We start from the raw sequence: 22,509 nt of genomic DNA, 5'->3' as shown, positions 1-22,509 counted from the left end.
GCCCCGTCCCTCCGGGGCACCGGAAAGCGCCCCCACGCACCGGGAGGCGCGGCCCCGCCCCGCGCATGCGCAGCGCCAGTCTCGCCGCCTCCCGACAAGCCTCGCGATATCACAGGTGACGTCCGGGCTCGGCTGCGGCTCGGGGCAGGCGGGACGATGGCAGCGGCAGCCGGGCGGCTCCTGGCGGTGACCGTGGCTCGCTCGGGGCGTGCGAGCTGGGCCGGGCCGGGCCGGGCACCGGCCGTGCCGCTGGTGCCCTCCCGGAGCGCCACCGTCACCCGCAGCGGCGCCATTTTGCCCAAGCCGGTTAAGGTGAGTGAGGGGCGAGCGGGCGGGGGCTGCAACAACGGGAGGCAGCAGCAGCCAATGGGTGCGGGCACAGCTGCTGTGGGCGGGGCGCTGGGGTGAGTGGCAGTGCTTGGGACCAATGAGCGGGGGGTTGCGGGCAGGGATGCGGAAGCGCTCGGTAGCGGGAGGAGACGGAGCGGCCCACGGAGCTTGCGGGACTCACCGGGCCCGTGTTCCCCGCGTCCCCCCCAGCGAGGCAGCGCTGCGGCGTAAGGGGGACATCAACACCCGCCTACGCCCCTTCCTTTGGCACCGGCAACCGCCTCCCCCTTCCTAAGCCACGGGTGTGTTCTGCCCGGACTCCCCGCTCGCTGGTGCGGGACTGTTTGTAACGCTAAAATGCTACAATAAAGCGCAGTGCGGTGACCGGAGGGGTGGCACTAGGGACGCAGATGGTTCTTCGGGCCCCTTCCCGGGCCCTCCCCGCGCCTGTGGAGCCGGGAGTGCGCCGGTTCAGCCAAAATGCGACTTGCTTGAATGTAAAGATCCACTTTTTACAATCGACTCCTTGCAGACGCCCTTCGGACTTCTCAGAGTGTTCAGCGTCGTGATCCCTTTCCTGTATGTTGGTACTCAGATCAGTAAGAACTTTGCAGCCTTACTTGAAGAACATGATATCTTTGTCCCAGAGGATGACGATGACGATGATTAAAGGGTATGTCATTAACTACACCAGCAATGTCATTATTTGTGCTTTCCGTTCGGCTTGGGGCAGGGAGGAGAATCTCAGACAAGGAAATACAGCCAGTAACAGCTTAAAAGACGCACTTGCAGTTAAACACATGGACACGGATATGCCTTTGGCTATGAACTTTTTTGTTTTGTACCAGACTAGGTCAGACTGGTATCTGGGCATCCTCCACACCATGCATTTCTCAGACGCTGATCTCTGCTTCAGACCCCTAACCAACTCTGTTGGCCTTCTTTGGATGTGTGATGTAGGAATACTGAAGTCTCTCTGTTGTCTGCAGTATAGACCATCATTGACTACATTTTATTTGACTCGGCTGACAAGATCTAAAACACACCAGTTATGAGGCATGGCTGAGGGAGCTGGGGCTGTTTAGCCTGGTGAAAAGAAAGCTCAAGGAGGTTGTAGCCAAGTAGGATTCAGTCTCTTTTCCCAAGTAACAAGCAACAAGACAAGAGGAAATAGCCTCAGATTGTGCTAGGGGAGGTTTAGATTGGATACTAGCAAACATTTCTTCAGGGTTGATCAGCATTGGAGCAGGCTGCTTAGGGAAGTGGTGGAGTCACACCCTGCAGGTATTTAAACAAGGTGTGGACAAGGTACTTAAGGACTTTATCTGTGGAATTGGCAGTACTAGGTTAACAACTGGGACTCAATGAACTTGAAGGTTTTTTTTCAACCTAAACGATTCCATAATTTGTTCTACCTGTTTACCTGTTTAAAAGTCTTCTCCTAACTCACAGAATGACTCTTTAAAAAAGCAGAATCACATACTGTCTGAAGTAGGTGAACAATTTAAGAGTTCCAGAACCCATCAGAACAAACTGTCTGGATCTCTGGAGTAGTTGGACCATTCAGACTCACTGCAGAAAGGAAGAATGGAAATGATTCACCTTTAATCTGCACTGTGCTATACTTTCTACCATTTTCTATTATTCTGTTTAGCTTTTTCTTGTGTAAAGATTTGAGTTTGTGCATACTTGATCCTTTATAGAACAAAGAGACTATTTCAGAGAAGTAATTGTAAATAATATAGATGTATAATCAGTTTGGTGGATCTATTCCAGTTGATCAGGGGTTTTCCAGCATGCACTGTGCAGCTAAAAGCCAAGACTTAAAAGATTGCAAAGACTGCACTGACCTGCTGGCAATTCCCTTTATGTAAACCCTATCTTGTGCAGTTTTGGGAGGAGGATACAGACTGCAGCTCAGTAGTGTATCTGTAACAGCTTGTTTTTCTATTTGCAGCCCTGGAACAGAAGAACAGAAGGGAGACAGCCATTGACAAAGCAATGGTTCCAACATCTGTCACCTGTGTTTTGTCCTTCCCAATGGGGACAGGGGGCTTTGTATCCCCTTTTGCCAGTGAGTGTCCTGCATATCTCTGTATGCTGGAAATCTGTAGATCAGGATTGAAGGAAGTGCTTGATAGGTCCTGTGTCCTTGCACACACATGCTCACCACATCAAAGACTGCTTGGGATGCCTTTAATTAGCAGCATGGGAAACACTTAATTAAAGATCAAGAGATTGACACGTGCAACTTTGGTCCTCTGTTTTTATACATGATTTGCCTGAGTCCTAGTATTTCTGTTTAACCTTTCTGTCTCTATCTCATGAGGAAAGCTCTCCTCATGCTTTTTTTCTCTTTTGAGTCCTTTCAGTAACTCAGTACTGATCTACAGCACATGTAGAATCCTAGGGGAAGCAGCAGCCCCACAGCACAGCCCTGTTAAAGAATGGAGTGCACATCAACAATTGCACTGTGGTTCATCAACCTAGCAGCTGTATGCAATGGGTGCTGTCATTAACTTCACCTCACTGAAGATTCAAGACAGTTATTATCACAGAGTTAAAACTTTGAGTGGCTTTGGTAAATGTTTAGGATGATAAGTTGCAAATGAACTTGCTCATGAGTTTTATAGCATTTAACCTCTGACCAGTGGCTCCAAGTATCTAGTATTTCCTAGGGAGTTCAGTGCTTCCTTCCAAAAGAGCCCTAACAGTATTTGTTTACTTCACTGTATGAACTTCAACTCCTCTTTTCATAAAAGTGTTTGCTATTGCACTTAAGTCCTTGTACCGTAGACTTAAAAGATCTTCTCTGCTGTTATGGCAGAGAAAGGAAGAGTGTCTTCAGTCACATCAGACCACATGCTCTCTCAAAATGGAACCTTGAAAGGTTGGTCAATTATTTATTTTTCTTAAGCCAGCATTGCTCCTGTGTCTCATGGTTTCTAGTCACTACATCTGGCTTCTTGACTGCCCACTTCTTCTTTCCGTATTGGTGTTGCTGTTGAATTGGGAGTATGGTTCCAACAACCACATTTGTTCCTTTCTTCTTTGGCACAGCTTTTCATGTTTGCTCAATAACTCCCCAGCATGGGTACTGAGAGAAAAGGGAGCCTGTAATCTGAGTAACCCCAAGAGCTGTAGCTAAAAGCAGCTGTCAGGTTCTTGAGTCACTTGGTGTCAGAGTTGCCCCCTGCTTGCCCAAAGCCACCTGAGAAGTGGTTGTTCCCATTTACCTGCTCTTGGAAGGCAAACGTGTACCTATTCCTGTTTTATAAGCTGCCAAAATCCTTTTCACTGCTTTGTCCTACAGTCCCTCCTGGGCCCCTCCTGTCTTTGTCTACCCTGTCCTTAAAAACATGCCAATGCTGGAGCCTCAAGGTTTCTCTGTACACATCCCTGAGGAGTGCTGAGTTACAGTCCTCATGGGGAAGAAAGCCTCAGCACTTACAGGATAAAGCAATGTTTATTTAGGCCAAAAAATAAAAAACAAGTTGGAGTATAGTGCAAACATCCAGGGCTGCTCACAGGTGGAAGAGCTCCAGCACCAAGTTACTTGCTGAAAACCTGTTCTGTCTGGTGAAAGAATAAATTCTCCTTATCCCTCTCAAAAGGGAACTAGCAATTCCTGGTTCACTGGATGAGGTGATGGGGTAGGACACAATCTCCTGCTAGGCTTCAGAAACTGTTACAGAGCCTTCCTATTCTAGAAAAATTCAATACAAACCCCCTTTCTCTAGGTGATTTCAGTTAACAGCAGAGAAATGAACCCTGCTGATGTTTTAATGCACAAGGATTTATTTGCCTACTGGATTTTATATATTCTCTGTGAGAAACTAGGAAGACTAAAGCCCAATAAAAAACATAAAGTCAACCAAGTCATAGCCTGAAATTGCAAGACACTGCATGAATACACGTGTGCCTCAAGCACAAGAATATTTCTGTGAGTACAGTGGCTTTTCTGAAGGCCTGCCCTTCTCCTCACAGAGCTAACATCTAGAGATGGGGCTGCAGGCTAAGCACAAAGACCCACAGGCAGGTTGTGTTGTGGTTATTCAGCAGACACCCCAGGGTAAGTGATGGGATAAATGCCATCCACCGAAAATACACATCGGCCAAACTAGGAAATTACAGCTCTTCAAACAGATCATAATCACTTGCACATGCTCTGGGTTTGTCTAGTCATTAGGCTCCTAAGATGCTAGAGAATCTCTTTGCATGGATTTTTTTTCTGTTGTATAGAACTTTATTTGTAATAGAAGGCAGGAACACACAGTCAGTTTGTCAGGGATTGTGGCCCGCATAGAATTTGGACAGAAAGTCTTTGGGTTGCAGGGTTTCCGTCTCGTGGAAGTACCTCATGACGTGAGTCCTCTGCTTCCAGACATGAATGGTCTCTTGAAGCTCCATTTTCCCCTGCACACACACAGAAGAATTTTAGACTAGCTGGCAGTGAGAGCCTAAGTCTAACCACACAGTACTGTGACAGTTATTTGAATGCACTTGAAAACACCTGTGAAAATAATAACTGCTTAAACAGTTCTGTACTCCTAGAGCCTGCATGCACTACCTACACTGTGACACAAATATACTGTTCCTGCCTTGGGACTTGAGTTCATTTCTCTGCAGCACAGCTTCTCTGCCCTGGTAAGAAACAGGCAAGAGACTCTGTCCCATTCTTAAAATTTTCTTTCTCTCCTGACCAGCACCTTCCATAAAATTCTACCCAACATTCCTAGCATTGGAGCAACTCTACTGAATTTGGGTGAACAGCAACACTTTAGCTGTAAAATTAACTGCTGCCAAGTGCTTTTCCCCAGTATCACTGCCACTGAGACATGCAACTTCTTCAGGATTCCATTATTTTTTACCGTTTTTTAGGATGGTAGCACAGAGCTAAATGAGACTGCCTAGAATTGTCACCTACATACAATCTAGGATTGTGTTTCCAGATTTTTTTCATCATGTAAAGACACAGTAACTTTTGAAATGCAGGTGAGCACGGCAGTCCTTGGTTGGAAGCTTTCTTTTGCTTTAGAACTGTAGAGATCAGTTACTGTTGCTCAGACACATTTTGAAGCCCGTTGTGCTGATTATTGCTTTGAAGCAGATGGGTCTGTCATGCCTGTGACATCACCAGATGTGTTGCAGAATTGGAGTGTTGGAGTGCCACCCAAAACCAGCTTCCCACCAAGCACTGACACAGTAATATATGTTTCAGAATCAGTGAAGAAAACCATTTTCCAATCAAATGAAGTACTGTAGAGAGTAGAAAGTTCATTTTTAATAGTAAATTAATGAGCAGTACCTATTTTCCCTTTCTTTGATTGCTGTTGTTAAAAAAAGACAAGCAGGTAAACAACAAAAATAAAGAACAAACTTAGTATTTTAACTGCTGCTTTGCTTGACGTACACTTGCTGAATTCTAAAGCCACCTGATCCCTTATCGACAGGTTTGCTGACATAGATGTACCAATCCAACTGCAAGAGACGACGACTCCATAGACAGGCTTGTACAAAGGTGTCCCTCTCCTCCATAACATTCACCAACAATCATCCACATTCTCTGCAGCTTCAACAAATCAGAAGGAACTGTTTGTACCTTAATAACCAGCATGTCTATCACGCGTGGGTCCGTAACGTGGGCATTCTTCATGAACATCTCCCGCACCTTGTTACGCCCCTGTTTCACCGTGATGTCCAGCTGGTACAGGTGCACTAAGAGAAACACAACACCTTCTACGGTCATCGACGCCGCTCTACACTTGTGCCACCGGCACCGTGCAACTCAACCCGAAAAATCGCTACACTGTCACTCGTTCATGCGATGCCCGCCGGCTCCACCAATGTCATTAAGGCCGTTCCGACCTTGAGCCCATGCGGCAGGCCCCGCGTTCCTCACCCACCCGTGTTGGGCACCTCGCGGTACCAGGCTCGGTACAGCTCCCTGACGCGCCGCTTCGCCTCGCTCAGATCCCGGCTGAAGATCGGCTTCACCGCCGACACTACGCCTTTGCCCGCCACCGCCATCTTGCTGCTGCCACCTTCCCCTCCGCCCGCGGGAAGGCGCAGGGCACCGCAATTCTCCTATTGGACGGCTGAGCTGCCAATCCAGCCTCCCGGGCTGGAGGTCGCTCACTCGATTGGTCGAAAGAAACGCCAATCACTGCTATTGCAAGGGATGGAGAAGCTGGTGGGCGGTCTCGGCTGCTGAGGGCCCCGCCTGCTGAGGGCCCCGCCTGCTGAGGGCCCCGCCTGCCGAGGGCTCCGCCTGCCGAGGGCCCCGCCTGTTGAGGGCTCTGTTTGCTGAGGGCTCTGTTTGCTGAGGGCCCCGCCTGCTGAGGGGCCCCGCCTGCTGAGGGCTCTGTTTGCTGAGGGCCCCGCCTGCCGAGGGCCCCGCCTGCTGAGGGGCCCCGCCTGCTGAGGGCTCTGTTTGCTGAGGGCTCTGTTTGCCGAGGGCCCCGCCTGCTGAGGGCTCTGTTTGCTGAGGGCTCCGCCTGCTGAGGCCGCGGGTCTTCATCGCCCCTCAGAGCCCGCTGCTCCCTCAGGGCAGGGCTGGGGCTGTGATTTGGTACCATCAATGTGTTTCCCTTTGTCCCCGGAACGTTGCAACCGGCTGCTGTTCGGTCGTGCAGCTGGGCTTTCTCTCATACAGCTTTGCATGCTAGAAAGACAGTGCCTACTCTAGCTATACCCACGTTTTTATCCAAAAAAACGAGTGCCAGGACTTCTCTAAGTCCTCTGTAAGTACACTTGTGTATGTGCTGGCCCCTATCAATCCGAAGAAATTCAGTTCTGTGTCATTGAACAGACCAGAAAAGTTACACTGAAATGATCTTGATGGAGGCAGGTGTGGTGCCGGGTGTGAGAAGAGAAATCTCTCAGGTGAGTGAGTATCTGGGGCAGGAGCATGGCAGGACTGAGGCGAACGCAAAGAGGGGGGTGAGAAAGAGAATTTCACATCGCTTTTATTCTTTCAAGTTATTTTGTAGATGAAAAGCATAAATGTGCAGTTCCTGCTGAAGTTCAAATCTTAATTATATTCGTAAGTATTTGCATAATTCAATAGCTTTCATAGCTTCCAAAATTACTAATATACAAATTTACTACTGCACATGTGCACCCGATTTCAGATATTTTATGGTTTTTTAGTAGCGATTATACAGAGAAGTGCCTTTTTGCTATTATCTCTTAAGATGTGGTAAGGGAGCTGTTGCTAATTTCAACATCTACTTATCTTTACATCTTGCAAAACAATTTGTCAGGAAGACAAATTGCAGGAAGAAAGTGAAAGATAACTCTGAAATCTATGGCCATACAGATTCAAAGAGTGTAACTCCATACATTTGTGAGTTCCAAACCTGCCCAAGAGCTGACTTGATGTCATGAAAAAAAAAAAAAAAGTTTTAATTCTACACACCAGCATTTTTCTTTAAATGCATTTATCAAAATTACTGTATTTCACAAATGATCTTCTGTGTCTGACACATCATATAGACTACTTGACTACTCCTTGGTATTTACTAATACTGGAAGTATAGTGCGACGTAAGGGTTGTTGGGATTAAATTTTTCTTTCTTTGAGGCTATAAATTAAGACAATGCAGCATTTGTTCAACATACAGAAGTATGTAGTAAACAGGAAGGAATGAAGGGAACATGTATGTCTTGGATGGTAAGATTTTCCTGAAGCGCTTGTCTGAATTTTCATTTTAATGTCACCTTGTTGTTGAAGCTGAAGGTCTCTTGCCTGATTCAAGAACAATGTCTAGAATGAAGCTAAACAAGATATTGGTCTAGATCCTTACTTTACACAGATGTGGCCTTCTGCACAGACTTGAGATTGAACTTGGCATGATCCTGTCTAGACCCGCAATATTTCTGACACAGTTTGTGTGGGTGATAATCTGTGAGTGAGAGTGGTGTGCACTTATCTTGGGAGAGCTTGCAACAGGTATGGCTGTGGAGAGTTGATGAGTGCAAAGTGAGCATCCTCCCGTGGCCTGGGCTGGTCCTCAGGGAGCACAAAAGTGAATTTCTGCAGGAGCGTGGTAAAGAAGAGAAAGAGCTCCATCCTGGCCAGCTGTTCTCCTGGGCAGGCACGGCGACCTGCAGGAGAGGGAATAGGAAGAGTCTGTCAAAGAGGGCAATAATCGATGTTAGAACGGCCACAGGGGGAGCAGATCACCCTCCTGCCGTGCTTCTGACTTGCAGCTGGATCCTCCTCTCAGATTTACCTGCTGAGAAGGGCAGGAAGGCCTCTGGTTTCACAAACTGCCCCTTTGCATCCAGGAAGTGTTCGGGGTAAAACTCATTTGGTTTCTTCCAGACTGTCTCATCCTTCAGCACGGAAGACAAGTTGGTGATGATTGTCGTCCCCTGTACTCCCCGACAAGAGGAAACAAGTGAGAACAGCAGCGTTATCTTGGCACAACAAAGCAATGCTGGTCCCTCTTTAGTCCGTGTCTCCCATCTAATACCACCCATTTCCACTTCTGCATCTAATTTGAAGCAGAGGTAAAGCAGGGCCCTTTCCCAATGGCATATGATGCCTGCCCTGCACTCAGAAGCATCTGAACTTTTGCAGTTTGTATCCCTACAAAGGCTGTTGCATGCAAATGCCAATTTCACAGTTACACAGTGGAAACAGCCTCTGCTTTTCAGATCCTCCTGGACCTGTTTTATAGCTGCAGAGAAAAAGCTGACTGACAGACTTCAAACCCCAACTTTCACAGGGACCATGGAAAATCGCAAAGCTTTCTTGTTTCACATGTCAAGGTTCTAAAGCACAGGAGATACCACTTTGCTACAAAAACATTACAAAAGTATCCCAGGCTTGAATTCTGCTACTGCTGCCAGGGCAGCTGCTTGTCTCAGCGGAACTGGTCTGAATGCCAATGGCTTTTGAGTGGCTTCAGAGGTTAGAATTTAACTACTACCATCTCAGGAAAGCCAGTAAGCTGTGTTGAGTGCCTCCACAGAGCCTGTTAGGCTTCTTTTGACAAGCAGTGAATATCGTGGCTCATGGAGAGGAAAGGAAACCTTTGCACCAAGCTGCCAGTGCAGTTGCGTTCCCACACGACAAGCATAAGCCTAGAACACAGGTATGACCATTGGCCAGAATTTAGCATTTCAAAACATCCTATTTTAGTGCTGTAACACTGTGACTGTAATTGGGGATGGAAGTGTAATGCTGCAGGGTTGGATGGGGTCATCCCCATGCCTGGCATCTGCACAGGGAAAGGCTGCTGTATTGCTTATCTGGTCATGGTCACCTTGGGAATAAAGAAGCCTTGCAACTCAGTGTCCCGGTACGTCATGTGAGGTAGCCCAACAGGAACAATATCCCCACAGCGTTGCACTTCATGGATCACAGCATTAGTGTAAGGCATGCTTGCTTGGTCCTTCATGGTGGGGGGTCTCTCTCTGCCAATCACTTTATCAATCTCTGCCTGGACCTTGCCTGAAAGCAGAAGAGATAAAGAATTAGAGGACCCTTAGATAACCAGAAGCAGCAGGTACAAGCTGAAGAAAGACTGGCTGCATGAGAGTGTAGGCACTCTGTGAGAACAGGACAGGAGATGGAAACAGAAACCAGACACAAAGACATTTTTCAGTTGACTGGTAACTCTGTATAACTCTTCTTTGCTCATAGCATCTCTAATAAAGGGCTTGCCACTTGACATGCTAACTTACCCCTCCTCTATGCAGCTAGAAGGGTACCTGGGCAAGCAGTATGAGAGAATTTAAAGCAATCAGCCTCTATTCCAAATCCTGGAACAGGGTACACTGACCACTGCAAGCCTCCAGGTGAAGCCCTCAAAATGAAGGCAAGTGCAAACTTGCCTTTTGAACTCCAGTCTTTTTATCACGACTACTCCCTGCCAGAAGAGCTGTTTGGGAAGTGTTTATCCTGCGTTTCTGCTAGACCAACAATCGCCAAAGCTACTCCTCATTGCAAGATCCATGGATTGCTGTTCCTTATTGTGAAATCCTTGTGGAAAAATTAGTCTTGAAGGGAAGATTTTACACTTCTGAAAGCAACTTTCTGACTTACTCTGTATTTCTGGGTGGAGAAGCATATACAGCAATGCCCACCGCAGAGTGGTGGAGGTGGTCTCAGAACCAGCTGTAAACAAGTCCATGGCCACCAGACGAAGGTTTTTATAGTTGAAACCATTCTCTTCAGCTGCCTTACCCTGTGGAGAGCAAAAAAGTGAGTGATTGGAGCTGGGCTATTTCCTCAGTGAGAAGAGCAGTATCCAGAGAAGTGCTGAGATGCACTAGGTCCATTTTTTAGCATGTGTTCCTGTTATTCTTTGGGAGAGTAGAGCACAGCAGGAGCAACAGTCTGAGCATGACTCATGTACTTTGTAATGCTGTTACCTCCTGTGTTTGGTATTTGAAGGTCCTCAACCACCTCCAGTATACTCAGAGAAGAATGCTACCCCAGCCTTCAGGACAGAACTAAATTTCTTGGGCTCTCAGCTCAAACAGGCCCTTGCCACTCACTGTAACATCTTCCCCCAGAGGAGGTGGAACACAGTTATTCAGGTTTGATAAAAGGCACAGAGTAGAGAGGAGGCTGCATAAGTGTGGCAAATATAAAATTAGAATGATTTTAAGGGGGTCATCGCCAGCTCTGCATTAGAGATTCTTGCTGCTCTTGCCCTGCTATTTTCTTACAATTAAAAAAAAAAAAAAAAAAAAGGATCAGGGTTATCAGGTTAAAGGATTATTGCTGCCTATTAAATCTCCAATGCCACTTTCAGCAAAACTGGTCTCTTATCCAAAAGCTAATTGAGCTCAAATTTGTTAGCATATGAGAAATGACAAGCTCTCTGCATGAGTTCATCTGCTTGTCTTTTCAAATCCTCTTTATACTTCCCTTTTCTAGGGACTAGCTTCTGTTAAGTTATTCTGTATATTTAGATGCTGTTTTAATATGGATAGCAATTAATAATGCATTTAAGACTCAACTGTTATTCCAACAAAACATCTCAGACAAGGGAGTTTGGGACTGATTTGACCACAATTAACTCAGGAGAAGGATTTATCAGACTGGCTTATCAGGTGATGTTAGTGAACAGAAGGGGGTGACGTTCCTCTGCCCATGCGACCTGGGGGAACACAAGGTGTGGGCTGGAGGTGCCTGACTCCCACAGCAGGTAGGGCTTGTTATGCAGAGAAGCAGTCCAGCCTGAGGACGTGGATAGCAGAAGTGATTTGCAAGCAGAATTTCCTAATACTTCACATCTGGCCCTTGAAATCTAGTGAATCCATGTGCAGAAACATATGGCAGATGGACGGGCTGACCCAAATATCTTTGATTTTACACTGACTTTTGCCTGGTTGAACTCAAGGAAAGACTCCTTTTAATTTCAGTGGAGTTCAGATTTAGGCCTTCCTCTGATGTTTAGAGAACTAGTTCTTAGCAAGCCATTCAAAAATACATATCCCAGAGGAGACACTAGTTTCAAATCATAACTTGGTTTAAAGACAGGCTATGGATGGGACAATGACACCAAAAGTTCAATTGGTTGCTCCAGTTTGGTGACTGATTTTGAGGCATCAGTCATTGAGGCACTGATACAGAATCTTGCATGCTGAGTTGTTCCCTGGTGCAAACTTAGGACCATTAGTGAATTATTAATCATTACCTTTCTAAAGCTTTCATAGTATTGAAATCTGGAAAGACAGAAATTCTTATATTTTGAAGGAAATGTGAAGACAGAAAATGGAAAAAAGAACATCAGCAGATAATATGGTATCTTAAGACAATAAAAGTACTTATGGCATGAAGAATACATTTCTTCTCAAGAAATGAGATGTGGAAGGAAAAAGTAGTAAATGAGTTGGTAAGAGGTTTAGTGCAGCTCTATGAGGATGTCAGCTTCACAAACTTGAATAGACAAAGAAACTATTCCTGACCCCAGAGGGTCTGCCGGTGTCACCCTACCTTCTCCATTTCCTTTAAAAACACATCTGTGATATCTCGAGTGTAAGCAGGGTCATAGGTCTCCATATGCTTCTGTATGACCACATCTATGAAGTCCATTAACTCACTCTGTGCTCGAAAGGCTCTCTGTGGCACTCCAGGGATGCGCAACAGAATGGGCACCACGTTAAGAAACTGGGGTGTGAGAACCAGAGAGACAGAGAGAAGATATGACATGATGCAAAAAAGGGAAAATGATCAAAACACAATTCTCTCAAGCAATAGAGGGCAGCTTCCTACAGCTTGTGGTTTACCTGAGGCAGGAATCCAGCTTCTTCATCCAAGGAATTTTGAAATAACTGTGAGAGCTTGTTGAATGTCTCATCACCATAGTCAAAACGGTCTCCAAAGACAATGTGGCAGATCATGTTGCAGACAGCATTATTTAGAGGAACACGTATGTCAAAAGGTTTACCTGAAAATGGAAATGGAGACCAAGCCATGAAGCTCAACAACACCAAACTGCTGGATTTCATCTGTCAGCAATGAGAGTTTACAAATGCCACCTTGATGATACCAGGAGAAAAAAAAATCAAACCACTCAAAGCATCATGCTAGGAAGAGAGGAGCATCTCATTCTTACTAATATTTGGTTGATCAATGTTTAAAGAGGAAAACTCTCAAGAAAACTAGAGTTGCAGGTTTGTTCTGTGACTTGATAGGCAACACTTTGTTCTGTTTCAGGCTGCTAACTCTCAGCTGCACTTTTATTGCATGTGATAATATCAATATGTTCCTCTAAACTACACAGAGTTACAGAGCTCTGGTAATAATTGTATTTTACCTCTCTGTGTCTAATTTCCTATTTGTTTACTGTTTCAATGGATTAGTGTTACAGCAACCCCCCTGGGTGAAGCAGAAGTGGCTCCAAGGAATGCACATAGACCAGAAAGACTGCATCTGCATGGGAAGAGAGCAGTGCATGCAAACAGGAGTGGCAGTAGTATTACATCTCTCTGCAACACTGTATTGCCTTTCTCTGTGATTTCCCCATCCTCATGGATATCACAAACCTTCTTCAGACTTGATGGCAGAGCAAAGAAATCCAGCTTCCTCTACCACTCGCTCCTCCAGAGATTTCTTTCCCATGCCAAAGTTCCTCAGCGTAGTGAGTGTGAATCTCCTTAGCTCCTTCCAGACGTGGCCGTATCTTGCTACAACAACCCCTGGAATTGTGGGTGAGCAAGAAACGTCAGATACCTGACTTGTACATCAAGAGAATTTTGCAAGAGAACAGCAATTGTGAGTCTGGAGGTACAGGTCTGTGTGCATAGATGAAACACTCTGACCTTGTGCAGCTTGTTCAGACAGCAATTCTGAAATGGATCTCTTCACCTTCTATCGCCTGTTCCTGGCTTGAACAGGTGCAGGGAGGATTCAGTGGGAGCAACAAGGGCTGCTAAGGATAAAGGAATCGCCCCTCCAAACCATTCAGAATTGTTCCCACAGCTTGTGTGAACCAGGTGGCAGCTTGTGCCACCACAGAGGAGCCAAGGATGTGATGTGGGCAGGATGCAGAAAAAGACTCTTTCCTCAATGAAAGTCACCATGTTGTTTTGCACCAACTTACATGTAACATTTTGCATAAGCATATTCTCTTACATGAGCATCATGAGTACTAATATGTGCGTGTTGGGAGCTGGCAGAAAAGTTGTACCACTGGTAGTATCCTCACACAGCTGAAGAAGGGTGCGCTTGCTGGAGTCATACTACAACCACTAAGGGGAGCCCCCATTTAATCAAATCTGAGTTTGTTGCCCCCAAATGGTGCCAGACATGCAAGGAGCTTGACCAGGGAACGTGCAAAGGTGCACTATACTGATAACATCTTGCCTCTACCCAATCCTTCTCATGCTAGTGCCATCAAGAAATGTCCATGTTTATGGGACTTGCCTTCAGAATTCTCTCCGTAGCCCATATGTTCGTACATTGGAAAGGGGGGCCGATCTGCAAAAACCTCCGAGTTGTGGACCAGGGCTTCCTTCACTGTTTTATACCCATTCAGCACTACCACATTGGTCCAGCAGTTTTGGAGACTGAAGATGTTTCCAAACTTCTTCTGAAGCTGTCAAGATAAATGAACATGTCCCTGCAAATGAGCTGAGTGTAACATCAGAAATATCACCATATCCTTCCTTAGGGCCTTTACTATTTAGAGAATTTCGAGGTACTTCTATTCAGAGATCTTCAGCTGATCTTTGATCTTTATCTTTGCAGTGCAACAGCTACAAACAGTGCCAAGCAGCAGCCGTAGGAGGGATCAATGCCCTGTAGATGGAAAAATTTAGACTACACCTATTCTGGCCAAACCGTTGTCATGAACATAATGCAAGTACTTTTAATTGTGTCCAGAACCTTAATCTGAAAGATTAAGTCAGTTTTGAATTCATCTACTTCTGCTGCAGGAAATATTCCGTGACAAGGGTGGGAAATGCAATTCCACACGACAGTTTCAAGTCAACTTTCTCCCTAAAAGGAATGTACACATCTAGTATGACAGGTTACTAGCACATACTTTTATACCTGCTGTGATCTGTAGGCCTCATAAAGCTGAGTGCACAGGTAATCCTGTCAGCCATACACTCACCGTGGGAGCTGGCCATGGAGCAAAGTCTTCTCCAGGTAGACAAGCCCTCTAACAGGACAAAGAGTCTTGGGAAGGCAGGACAAAGCTCCCCTGCTAGTCAAGAACACTAAACAAAGCTCAGAAGCACTTTGTTTAAAGGCAGTGCAATAGTAGCAATACCCCACAGTTTTCTTTTACTTTTCTCTGTATTTTTTTGTTGTTGTTGCTCTTTGAAAGCTAAGATTCTTGATTTCTGCACTGTAGCATTGCAAGGAATTTAAGTACTTAATAAGGTATTTGCAGTAGGGTTGAAAAGGGAATTAGCATTTCACTGGCACCTGGTCAAGATTGTGGTTGGAATGACACAGATGTGATATGATTTGAAAATGGTAAGCTTTTGAACAATGTGCAAACAAATAATGCAAATGCTATATTTAGTGTTCTTCTTGTCAGGTTTGGGATGGGCAGCTGAACAGCACTGTCCTAGAAAAGAGGCCTTTAGAGTTTGCAGCCTGAAGCACAAAACACCTGTGGTTTATCTGCTGCAAGCTGTGAAAGCTGTGCTTTCCCTGTGAGAAAAGCTAAGCCCTGACTTTGAATTGGAGTGCTACTGAGATTTTGGACATTGCTGCTGGGGCAAATGCCACAAGCTGGTCTCCTTAACTGGAACTGTCACATGTCCACAGGCAAGCTTCAGTAACTCACAGGGAAGCCTGCCATTCCTCCAGCCACATTACCAGCCCACGGATATTTGTTTGTCTTCCCTTGTCTGTAAATTCCCCTGCTCTTTGCCTCCAAGCCTGCCCACATGTCAGGCTGGCAGCCAGCTCTGCAGCAGCAGCTGTCACTGAGGGCACAGCAGTGGTCTCCCATGAGCTCATACAGAGGTGGGCAGATAGAGGTTGGTGTGTGCTTATCTCTTTACCTGTGCGGGCCAGGTCAGACTGAGCAGTGACTTGCGTCATCCTGGACTTGGGAGGGGGCATTGACCTTCAGCTTTGTGCAAGGGTAGTGGTACTGAAATTGGCCAAAAATTAACTTTCTAATATAATCTGAAGTACTAGAAAACAGGAATTCTTTTTGGTAGCACTGGACTCCTCTAATAAAAAGAGTGTCATGAAATTTCACAATAGTGTATTTACTCCATCACAATCACCCATATTCATTGCAACGTGCATCCCAGGTACTACATAAACAACACTTTTCCTAGGACTTACCTGAACGCATCTGCCTCCTTCTGCAAGTCCTTTTATGGTGCTGGAGGGTCATCTAAAGGTGTTTCTGGGAGTCCCTCAGTGAATGCTTCAATACTACTGGTGACCTTTCCTTGAACTTTTTCTTTGGTCATGTGCTGTTGTTCTTGTTACATAACTGCCAGAGCACCCACTATACTCCTCATTATATGTTTATCCACTGTTTCCAGCTATGTTTATCATCCTGTGTGCATAGTTTTTTCTTCTTTTTTATATATATATATATTTTTTTTTTTCTAATTTGTCTTAAAGCTCTATCTAGCAACTTCAGGGAAAATGAACATTCCTATTCTCTGTATTTTGTATCTCTAGCTGATGCCGGTGTGACCCACCCCTCCTGGGCCCACAGTGGATTGCATGTGGAATGTTTTGTTCAGGGGCTGCCACTCACCTGGCTGAAGGAGTGATAGGGTTTGTGGAAGTCAATGGAGAGCATGGTCCCGACGAATGGCAGCGAGGCTGGGCCTGGTGGGTAATGGCTCCACTTCTTTCTGCGCTTCATGAAGTCAAGCAGTACAGTAAACACTGTAAGAAAAATTCCCAGTATAGAGATGTTGCTCCAGACTGATGACAGCTGGGACCCCAGCCACAGGAGCAATGCCATTTTGAAGTCTGTCTATCCTTGACCTTCCTCTTTTGACCGAAGACTATCACTGTCTCCTTTTCCCTTTTCTATTCTCCTGTCTATCACTTTCTTGCCCTGACTGAAAGCTGCTCCTTTCTCCTTGCTTCCTCCTCTTCCCCACACGGCCTTTTTCTGCTGCTTCTCTCTCCCTGCACTTGCTGGCTTTTGAACATGAAACTAAGCTCCTCCTCTGCTCTGTTCAGCCTTAGGGGAGTGGTGATGAGGTGGTCCCTCCTCCTCCTCTTCTTCCTCCAAAACCAGAGTTCAAAGGCCTCTGTTGCTGCTGGAAGTGGTGGCTGGAACAAGGCTGGGTGGGCCCTGGCTGTTTGGGTGCCTTCTCTCACAGACAAGGAAAAGTTCACAAGCAACTTCTGAACAAATCTTGCTGCATTCTCATGGAGTGATATGGAAACAATTTGTTCAAGTGTGTGTCACCTTCTCTTTAGTATACAGGCAAGTCAAGGAAGAAGCTGCTCCTAAACTAAGATCATACAGGTTTCTGTTTCCAGGCTAGGGATAGGTTCCATTTGAACTTCAGAACGTTCAGGTTGGATCAAAAATTCCCTTACAGAACGCACTTACTACAGAAATTAGCTTAAAACAGTCATCTGAGAGTTTAAAAATAAGTTATGTTTCCAGGATTAAAAATTTTTATCAAACTCCAAATGTCAGTCAGCACAATGGCCTCGGTTTTGTAGAACACAGCTCAGCTGCAAGGAAAAAGTCATACGTATTACAAGGTGCCCCAAATATCCCATCTTTGGGGAAGCAGTAATGCCAACACAATTATGGAGTTAGTCAAAGTATTTCCTAAAGCAGCACAGCTGTGTGCTCCTGGTATCTGTGCCATAGGAGATCAATAAACCCTGCTCTTAGGACAGTCAGCCTAGAGAAAAGAAGCAGTAAACCCATCACAGCTTGATCTCTGATCTCAGTGGGATCAGAGGAGAAATTCCTAATGGAACAGTTGCTGCAGTGATAGAGAGCTCAGGCTGCCAGGCAATGCACCTGAAGATGTTGTTCAGGCAGTGCTGGTGTGCAGCCAGAGCCTGAAATGCCCTTTTCCCTGGGAGGGGAGGCACCTCCATGCTCATTATCTGTGTGCTGATGTCACCTTGCTGGAGTCTCCACAGCAAGATCAGTTTAGAAAGCATCATGGCTTATCAGGGTTCAGAGTTTGTCCCCAGTACTTTTAAACAAACATGTGGAATGGGAAACAGTGGGGGGAATTACAGCTCCTACACAACTGCAGAATTGTGATTTCTTTTCACTTACAGAGACATGCTGGGGTAGTTGACACACCTGGAAACCTGCCACAATGGGCACAGTGTCTTCAGGAAGAACAGGCTGGAAAGAGTGAGGAGTGGTTGTGTGCTGTGCAAAGGAGTGCCCAGAACTTGGCCATGGGAGAGGTGATGGGCTGTCTGTGGACAAAGAGAAGGGGGCAAAGCACTATGGGGAGTGTTGTGCCAGGCAATCACTACTGACTTCTTGGGAAAGGAGAGGAAGTCAATAGAGCCATCCCACACAATCACAGGCCTTAGGGCTAACTCTCACACTGGGTTTTAACCTAAGAGCTGCATGCTCAGGCACAGTCTGGGTGACTTCTGGAGTGTGCTCTAGACAGCTTCATGACACAGGGGATTGATAAGGCAACTGGAGGACACGCTGCGCTGAGTTTGCAGTTCATAAAATAGGAAGAATTGTTTCAGTGTATGATGGTCAAGGATAAGTTTGCCTGCAGCAACCATGAAGCTGTGAAATACTAAACACTAAATGTGAAATACTAAATCCTGCAAGAAATCAGCAGTACAAACAGCATTACCACACTTACCTGCAGGAGAGCAGGTTTAATTTCATGCAGGGATCTCATTGGCAGGAGATTTGGATTACAGCTTCATGAGGTTGAACATTCAACTGGCTAATGGAGCAGCCTGTCTCTCTTTTTGCAGGCAGAGATTGTTACAGGAAATTTAGAGAATTTTCACTGCGCATGGTCCCTGGCAGCAAAGTAAGATTGATTGTCACCCAAGTTTCTTCTCCAGTCGTTCAAGTTTGGAATGCTTAACATCCTGCCTCCTTTTCCCCTTTATATTGTTAAAAATATAGAATGTTGTGTTGGTTTCACGTGCAAGGGGTGGATTTGCCTGGGGGAAGGCACCCTGCGGTTGAAACAGAGGGGCTGACCTGTCTCTAGGGGCTTCCCCTGTGAGCTGGTGGAACCAATCAGAGAGCTGACATGGTGATGGACAGCTCCGAAAACCAATTGAAATTAATTTGCTTTCATAAATCACATTGCTAAGGCTAATATTGTTCCTTTATGCCTTCTGGCCACCAGGCCGATAGCAACCAGCCGGGGTCCCCGCTCCGGGCAGTCCCGGCTCTGGCCTGGTGGCACCCGGCTCCGCATGGCTCCGGCACCAGCTCCGCGTGGCTCCGGCACTGGCACCGGCCCTGCTGGCCCTAGGCTCAGCTCGGCTCTCCATGTGGCAGAAGAGGCCTCCAGCTGCCCATGTGGCTTCCTCAGGATCTGGATACAATTTTAACTTCTTAATGCCTGGATAAGACTCTCCATCTCCTGAGCTCCCCTGAATGAGAAGAAATAAAGCATGGAGTCCACAGAAGTCAGCAGAATGAAAATAACGTTCCTGATGGAAGAGATTGAAAAGATGCAACTGATAAGTAGGTGAAAAGCTTTTTTTGTGGGGCTATGAGGGGATTGTGACTTCACTAAAATTCCTTTAAACTGTGAAATATACTTGGGGAGGTTTGGTTGCTTGAGAAGAAGACTTTTTGCCTCGGGGAAACTGAGCTCTCTGTTTTGGGACTGGAATATGAACAGAGACATTTGATAGAGAAGGAGATGAAGAGAATTTTGTTTTTCAGCAGCCTGCCTTTAAAAGTGGTAATCCATGTGTGCATCGTAACCCATAACACGGCTCTGGAAGGACTGTGAAAATGAGAGGAAAATTCATGGTTCTGTAGGTTCCAGGCAGATGCAGAGTGTGAAGGTAAAGATACCCCCTAAGCCTAAACCAGAAAAAGCAACTTTTCTCTCTTAAGTGAGCTGAAATGATTATTTGGGTGGAAAACTGACTGCAGTGTTCTCTGTATGTTGTTGTTAAGGAATGTGGAATGAAGGAAGGGGGAGGAGGGAATAATCTAGAAATCTTATTCGGAATTCTTTTTTTTTTTTTGTATTATTAATAAATTTCTGCTTATACCCTTTTAAGTTTTGAACCTGCCTTGTCTCTACTCCTAAATCCTATCTCTAAAAGAAATTAAATATATTAAAATTGGCAAAACCAAGTCACATCGTGACAAATGTCTATTTAAACAGGTTCCTTGGCAAAGGAGGAGCTGAACACTGAAGTTGAATGGTTACATTTCTTAAAGTACTGAAGTAACACTCTTTTCTAAGAGTTTTCTTTAGTGAACAAGCAATGACAGAAAAGTGCTAAAATTAAAAAAAAAATGAAAGAGGAATGGCAATTCTGACATGGTCTTTGTGAGCTGTGCTGAGAAGGGCTCTCAATGCTGCTGTTTACTGTACTGCTTGACTTCATGAAGCGCAGAAAGAAGTGGAGCCATTACCCGCCAGGCCCAGCCTCGCTGCCATTCGTTGGGACCATGCTCTCCATTGACTTCCACAAACCCTATCACTCCTTCAACCAGGTGAGTGGCAGCCCCTGAACAAAACATTCCACATGCAATCCACTGTGGGCCCAGGAGGGGTGGGTCACACCGGCATCAGCTAGAGATACAAAATACAGAGAATAGGAATGTTCATTTTCCCTGAAGTTGCTAGATAGAGCTTTAAAACTAACTAGCAAAGAAAAAAAAAAAAAAAGATAAAAGAACAGTGGCGCTGTTTAGCCTGGTGAAAAAAAAGACTCAGAGAGGTTGTAGCCAAGTAGGATTCAGCCTCTTTTCCCAAATAACAAGCAACAAGACAAGAGGAAATAGCCTCAGATTGTGATAGAGGAGGTTTAGATTGGATACTAGGAAACATTTCTTCAGGTAAAATGGTTGTTCAGCATTGGAGCAGGCTGCCTAGGGAAGTGGTGATCACACACCCTGCAGGTATTTAAACAAGGTGTAGATGAGGTACTTAAGGACTTTAGCTGTGGACTTGGCAGTACTGGGTTAACCACTGGGAGTCAATGAACTTGAAGGTTTTTTTTCAGCCTAAGCAATTCCATGATTTTGTTCTGCTGGTTTACCTGTTTAAAAGTCTTCTCCTAACTCACAGAATGACTCTTTAAAAAAGCAGAATCACATACTGTCTGAAATTCTGAAGTAGGTGAACAATTTAAGAGTTCCAGAACCCATCAGAACAAACTGTCTGGTGAGTGTTACAACACGGATCTCTGGAGTAGTTGGACCATTCAGACTCATTGCAGAAAGGAAGAATGGAAATGATTCACCTTTATCTGCACTGTGCTATATTTTCTACCATTTTCTATTATTCTGTTTAGCTTTTTCTTGTGTAAAGATTTGAGTTTGTGCATACTTGATTCTTTATAGAACAAAGAGACTGTTTCAGAGAAGTAATTGTAAATAATATAGATGTATAATCAGTTTGGTGGATCTATTCCAGTTGATCAGGGTTTTCCAGCATGCACTGTGCAGCTAAAAGACTTAAAATACTTAAAAGCAGCTAAAAGACTTAAAAGATTGCTAAAACTGTAGTAATACTGAACAAGTCTGGGCCACAGTGACATGTCTAAAAAAGTCTAAGCCGTAGTCTGTATTGTATGCACCAGCCAAACTGTATTTAACTGGTTTTTCTCCATATTTTGCTACCTAGTTGTTTTTCTGCATATTTTGCTGTTTCTTCAAATACTTAGTTGGGATTTTTTTTTTAATATTTCTTAGTTTAAACCAATGTTTATAACAAGCACACAAGATAAGCCATTTTAGGTGTTTTTCTGCAACTTGTTAAGAACCTTCAAAGCCACTGAAACATAAATTATGCTAAATCAAAATAAAAAGCTGAAAAACAGAATACCAAAGTTAGAAGACCCAAAATAAAAGTGAGCAGTGAGGTTTGAAACTGCAACCAATCATCATAGCTAAAAGACTCGTGCAAAGCACGTAAACAGCGTAAAAGCACCAATCAAGAAACGTGTGATTGCATAAGGAGTAGTCTTAAAATGTATAATTAAGACTATAAAGTAAACAATAAATCAGCTTCTATATAATCATATTAATTTGCTGTCTAAAAGTCCTGTTTCCCCCACAAAAGACTGCAGTGGCCTGTTAGAAATTCCCCTTATGTAAACCACATCTGGCACAGTTTTGGGAGGAGGATATACTACTGAGCTGCAGTCTGTATCTGTAACAGCTTGTCTTTCTATTTGCAACCCTGGAACAGAAGAGCAAAAGGGAGAAAGCCATTGACAAAACAATGGTTCTGACATCTGTCACCTGTGTTTTGTCCTTCCCAATGGGGACAGGGGGCTTTGTATCCCCTTTTGCCAGTGAGTGTCCTGAACATCTCTGTATGCTGGAAATCTGTAGATCAGGATTGAAGGAAGTGCTTGATAGGTCCTATGTCCTTGCACACACATGCTCACCACATCAAAGGCTCGTTGGGATTCTATTAATTAGCAGCATTGGAAACAATTAATGATCAAGGACTGACATTTGCAACTTTGGCCCTGTGTTTTTATACATGATTTGCCTGTGTCCTAGTATCTCTGTCTTAACCTTTCTATCTCTGTATGTCTGTGTAA

The 22,509-nt window shown here is 45.1% G+C and overlaps 3 protein-coding genes across 4 annotated transcripts in view; 1 reads left to right on the top strand and 2 right to left on the bottom strand.

The window, feature by feature from the left end:
• The first annotated feature begins 80 nt into the window (after positions 1–80).
• On the top strand, positions 81–2,581 carry SMDT1 (single-pass membrane protein with aspartate rich tail 1). The gene is made up of 3 exons (XM_079303689.1): positions 81–312; positions 863–1,003; positions 2,288–2,581. The coding sequence occupies exons 1-2, from the start codon at positions 157–159 to the stop codon at positions 998–1,000; spliced, it is 294 nt and encodes a 97-aa protein (XP_079159815.1). The 5' UTR covers positions 81–156; the 3' UTR covers positions 1,001–1,003; positions 2,288–2,581.
• A 1,972-nt stretch (positions 2,582–4,553) lies between these two features.
• Positions 4,554–6,411, bottom strand: NDUFA6 (NADH:ubiquinone oxidoreductase subunit A6). Its single transcript, XM_079303688.1, has 3 exons — positions 6,237–6,411; positions 5,933–6,048; positions 4,554–4,746 (listed from the first exon to the last, which is right to left on the bottom strand). The coding sequence occupies exons 1-3, from the start codon at positions 6,358–6,360 to the stop codon at positions 4,615–4,617; spliced, it is 372 nt and encodes a 123-aa protein (XP_079159814.1). The 5' UTR covers positions 6,361–6,411; the 3' UTR covers positions 4,554–4,614.
• Positions 6,412–7,892: 1,481 nt separating this feature from the next.
• Positions 7,893–22,509, bottom strand: part of LOC306801031 (cytochrome P450 2D14-like) — a 28,240-nt gene continuing 13,623 nt past the window's right edge. Inside the window, exons 2-10 of one of the 2 annotated variants that reach the window (XM_079303655.1) lie at positions 16,538–16,851; positions 14,221–14,392; positions 13,341–13,493; positions 12,582–12,742; positions 12,289–12,462; positions 10,387–10,528; positions 9,605–9,792; positions 8,567–8,708; positions 7,893–8,438 (exon numbers count right to left, since the gene is read on the bottom strand). In XM_079303655.1, coding sequence (XP_079159781.1) covers positions 8,260–8,438; positions 8,567–8,708; positions 9,605–9,792; positions 10,387–10,528; positions 12,289–12,462; positions 12,582–12,742; positions 13,341–13,493; positions 14,221–14,392; positions 16,538–16,750 — 1,524 coding nt within the window. In that variant the 5' untranslated portion in view covers positions 16,751–16,851 and the 3' untranslated portion in view covers positions 7,893–8,259. Of the gene's footprint in view, positions 8,439–8,566; positions 8,709–9,604; positions 9,793–10,386; positions 10,529–12,288; positions 12,463–12,581; positions 12,743–13,340; positions 13,494–14,220; positions 14,393–16,537; positions 16,941–22,509 lie in introns of those variants that run through there. The other variant, XM_079303656.1, reaches the window with a different exon arrangement.

The sequence above is a fragment of the Erithacus rubecula genome (assembly GCF_903797595.1).
Source record: "Erithacus rubecula genome assembly, chromosome: 4".
Taxonomy (NCBI): domain Eukaryota; kingdom Metazoa; phylum Chordata; class Aves; order Passeriformes; family Muscicapidae; genus Erithacus; species Erithacus rubecula.
The sequence above is the reverse complement of the archived record's forward strand: the minus strand, read 5'-3'. Positions and strand labels throughout refer to the sequence as shown.